Source organism: Peromyscus leucopus, chromosome 4 (assembly GCF_004664715.2).
Source record: "Peromyscus leucopus breed LL Stock chromosome 4, UCI_PerLeu_2.1, whole genome shotgun sequence".
Lineage (NCBI taxonomy): Eukaryota > Metazoa > Chordata > Mammalia > Rodentia > Cricetidae > Peromyscus > Peromyscus leucopus.
The window spans coordinates 31,615,933-31,618,899 of record NC_051066.1 but is presented as its reverse complement, the minus strand read 5'-3'; the positions used below and the strand labels follow the sequence as shown (position 1 = coordinate 31,618,899).

General features: G+C 44.3%; 1 protein-coding gene across 1 annotated transcript; it reads right to left on the bottom strand.

The window, feature by feature from the left end:
• Window positions 1-1,004: 1,004 nt before the first annotated feature.
• LOC114704518 (myosin light polypeptide 6-like) lies at window positions 1,005-1,642 on the bottom strand. Its single transcript, XM_028885840.2, has one exon. The coding sequence runs from the start codon at window positions 1,602-1,604 to the stop codon at window positions 1,233-1,235; it is 372 nt and encodes a 123-aa protein (XP_028741673.1). The 5' UTR covers window positions 1,605-1,642; the 3' UTR covers window positions 1,005-1,232.
• Window positions 1,643-2,967: the final 1,325 nt, after the last annotated feature.

Here is a 2,967-nt window from a genome sequence, read left to right as displayed (position 1 = left end):
TAAAAGATGGGAAGACTTCCTATGATCATGAATTGGTAGAATTAATATTGTGGAAATGGCCATCCTACCTAAAGCAATCTAGAGAGTCAGCACAAACTCCATCAAAATTCCAATACAGCTCTTCATAGAAATTAATATGGGGAAAGAAGAACACTTATTCACTGCTGGTGGGTGTAGCGGGCTTTCTTTTGGGCCACCAACCAGCTCCCAAATCATGACATGAAGACTTACTATTAGTTATGAATGTTCAGTCTTATCTTAAGCTCATCTCACTAGCTCTTATAACTTAAATTAACCTGTTTCTCTTCATCTACATTTTTCCTGGGGCTTTTTACCTTTCTTTCATTCTGTATGTCCTATTCCATGTCTGGCTGGCTGGCAGCTGCTTGGCTCGCTGGCCTGGGGCATCTCCCCTTCTTTCTCCCTCTTTCTTTCCTCTTTCTTCTCCAGCCTAGGTTCCTCCTCCCACTTATTCTCTCTGCCCGACAGCCCTGCCTATCCCTCTACTGCCTACTGTTGGATGTTCAGCTTTTTAATCAGGTGCATTAGGCAGGCAAGTTCAAACAAATGTAACACCTCTTTACATAGTTAAAGTAATATTCCACAACAGGTGGGAGTGCAAACTGGTAGAACCAGTATAGAAGTCACAGTGGAGTTTCCTCAAAAGGATTGAAGTAGATCTACCACATGATCCAGCTGCACCCTTCTTAGGCATATACCCAAAGGATAGTATATCCTGCTGAAGATATATCTGCTCATCCATGTTCATTGCTGCTCTATTCATAATAGCCAGAAACTGGAAACAGCCTAGATGTCCATCAACTGATGAATGAATAATAAATGTTCCATATTTACATAATGGACCATTATTCATCTGTTAAGAAAGGGAAATTATGAAATTCATCATTAAAAGAATGGTACTATAAGCAATCATTCTAAGTAAGATAACTCAGACCCAGAAAGACAAATGTCTTATGTGTACTCTTTTTTTTTTTTTTTTTTTTTTTAGGGCAAGGAGAGAAAACTTTATTTTGTGAAGGCAAACATCCAGAAGAGACCAGATGGGCAGGCAAGGTGCTGTGATCGGGGAGCCTGGGAGGGGCCACAGAGAACTGGGCAAGGCACAGGCTCGGGATCTGCCAACACCCTCAGCCATTCAGCACCATCCGGACAAGCTCTTCGTAGTTGATGCAGTCGTTGCTGTCCTCATGTCCCGCCACCAGCATCTCCACCTACTCCTCCGTCATCTTCTCTCCCAGGGTGACAAGGACGTGACGGATTTCGGCACCCATGACGGTACCGTTCCCTTCCTTGTCGAACACACGGAGGCCTTCCACATAATCCTCATAGGTTCCCTGGTCCTTGTTCTTGGCCACCGTCTGCAGCATGGGCAGGAAGTGCTCGAAGTCCAGCACCTTCACGTTCATCTCATCACTCTTGGGGTTCCCCAGGACCTTGAGCACCTCGGCGTTGGTAGGGTTCTGGCCCAGGGCTCTCATCACGTCCCCACATTGGCTGTACAGGATTTTGCCATCACCTGTTCGGTCGAACAGCTGGAAGGCCTCCTTGAATTCTGCGGTCTGGTCCTCGGTGAAGTCGCACATCTCGGCGGCTCGGCTCGGCAGGGCCTTTCCCGGCGGTAATGGCTTTATGTGTACTCTTATTTGTAGATGTTAACTTTGAATCTTCAGGTATATATGTTTCATTTGGAATACTCACAGACGCATGGAAATTACTAAGAGCATGGGGAGGATTTCAAGAGAAGCAAGATAGAATGTACTGGTATAAAGGATTAAAAAGGAATTATGGGATATGAAGAGATACAGTGAAATGAATGGAGGTGGGGCAGAATAGCATGGCGGGGGACAAACAGCACCAAAGCCTTTTCAAAAAAGTTATGCAGAAACCTACCATTACGGAAACTTCCTAAAATATATACAAACATACATAGAACGAGATGAGCATAATTTTTTTTTGTACTGAAAAAGTACAAAGGCCAGTGCTAGAAATGGGTTCCTTCTTTTGGAATTTGTATTAGCCACTTTTCTGTGGCTTTGGTAAAACACTGTGATCAAAGGCAGCTTAAGAAAGAGGGCATGTTTGCATTGTGGCTCCAGAGGGATAAGAATCTATCATGTCAGCAAGAGCAAGTATGTTAACTGTTGCATGAATCTTAAAAGTTGTTATTAATAAAATCAAACCTGAGGCGAGTTATTGGGGTCCATGCTGGTAGATCAGAGAGACAGAGCAAGCCACAGCTATCTCACCTCGCAGGATCCTCAGCTGGTCTTGTCTCCTCAAACTGGATGCTTCTGTGTCCTCATCCCAATGGCTTTCAGCTGAACTGCTGCTTCAAAGCTTGAATGCTTAACCAGCCAAATGCTTAACCAGCCAAAAAATGCTTCTAGTTTCTCACCCTCACGCCTTATATATCTTCCTGATTTCTACCACCACTCCCTGGGATTAAAGGCTGGCTTTCTGGGATTAAAGGCGTGAGTCACCATGCTTGGCTATTTCCAATGTGGCCTTGAACTCACAGAGATCCAGAGGGATTTCTATCTCTGGAATGCTAGGATTAAGGGTGTGAGTGCCACTATTTTCTAGCCTTTGTATCTAGTGGCTGTCTGTTCTCTGACCCCAGATAAATTTATTAGAATGCACAATACCACCACAGTTAACCAAGGCAGGACACTGAGAATCCACATCCTTAAATGCAGTAGTGTGGAGGAAAGGGCCATTAACATGAGTAAAAGCCTCTGCATGCCCCTACAGATCCACGAGCAATGCATGTTGGCTCCTGGATAACAGCAAGGTCTAGAGTAGAATTCCTGCTACCTTCCTGGTTGTCAGGACTGACGGACAGTGGGGAGCATAAAACAGGAAATTTTAAGTTCTCTAGTTAACCTAAAATAGAAAAATAGCCCTACAAGTAGTCACTCATAAGACCCTCTTTCTCAAAATGCCCAC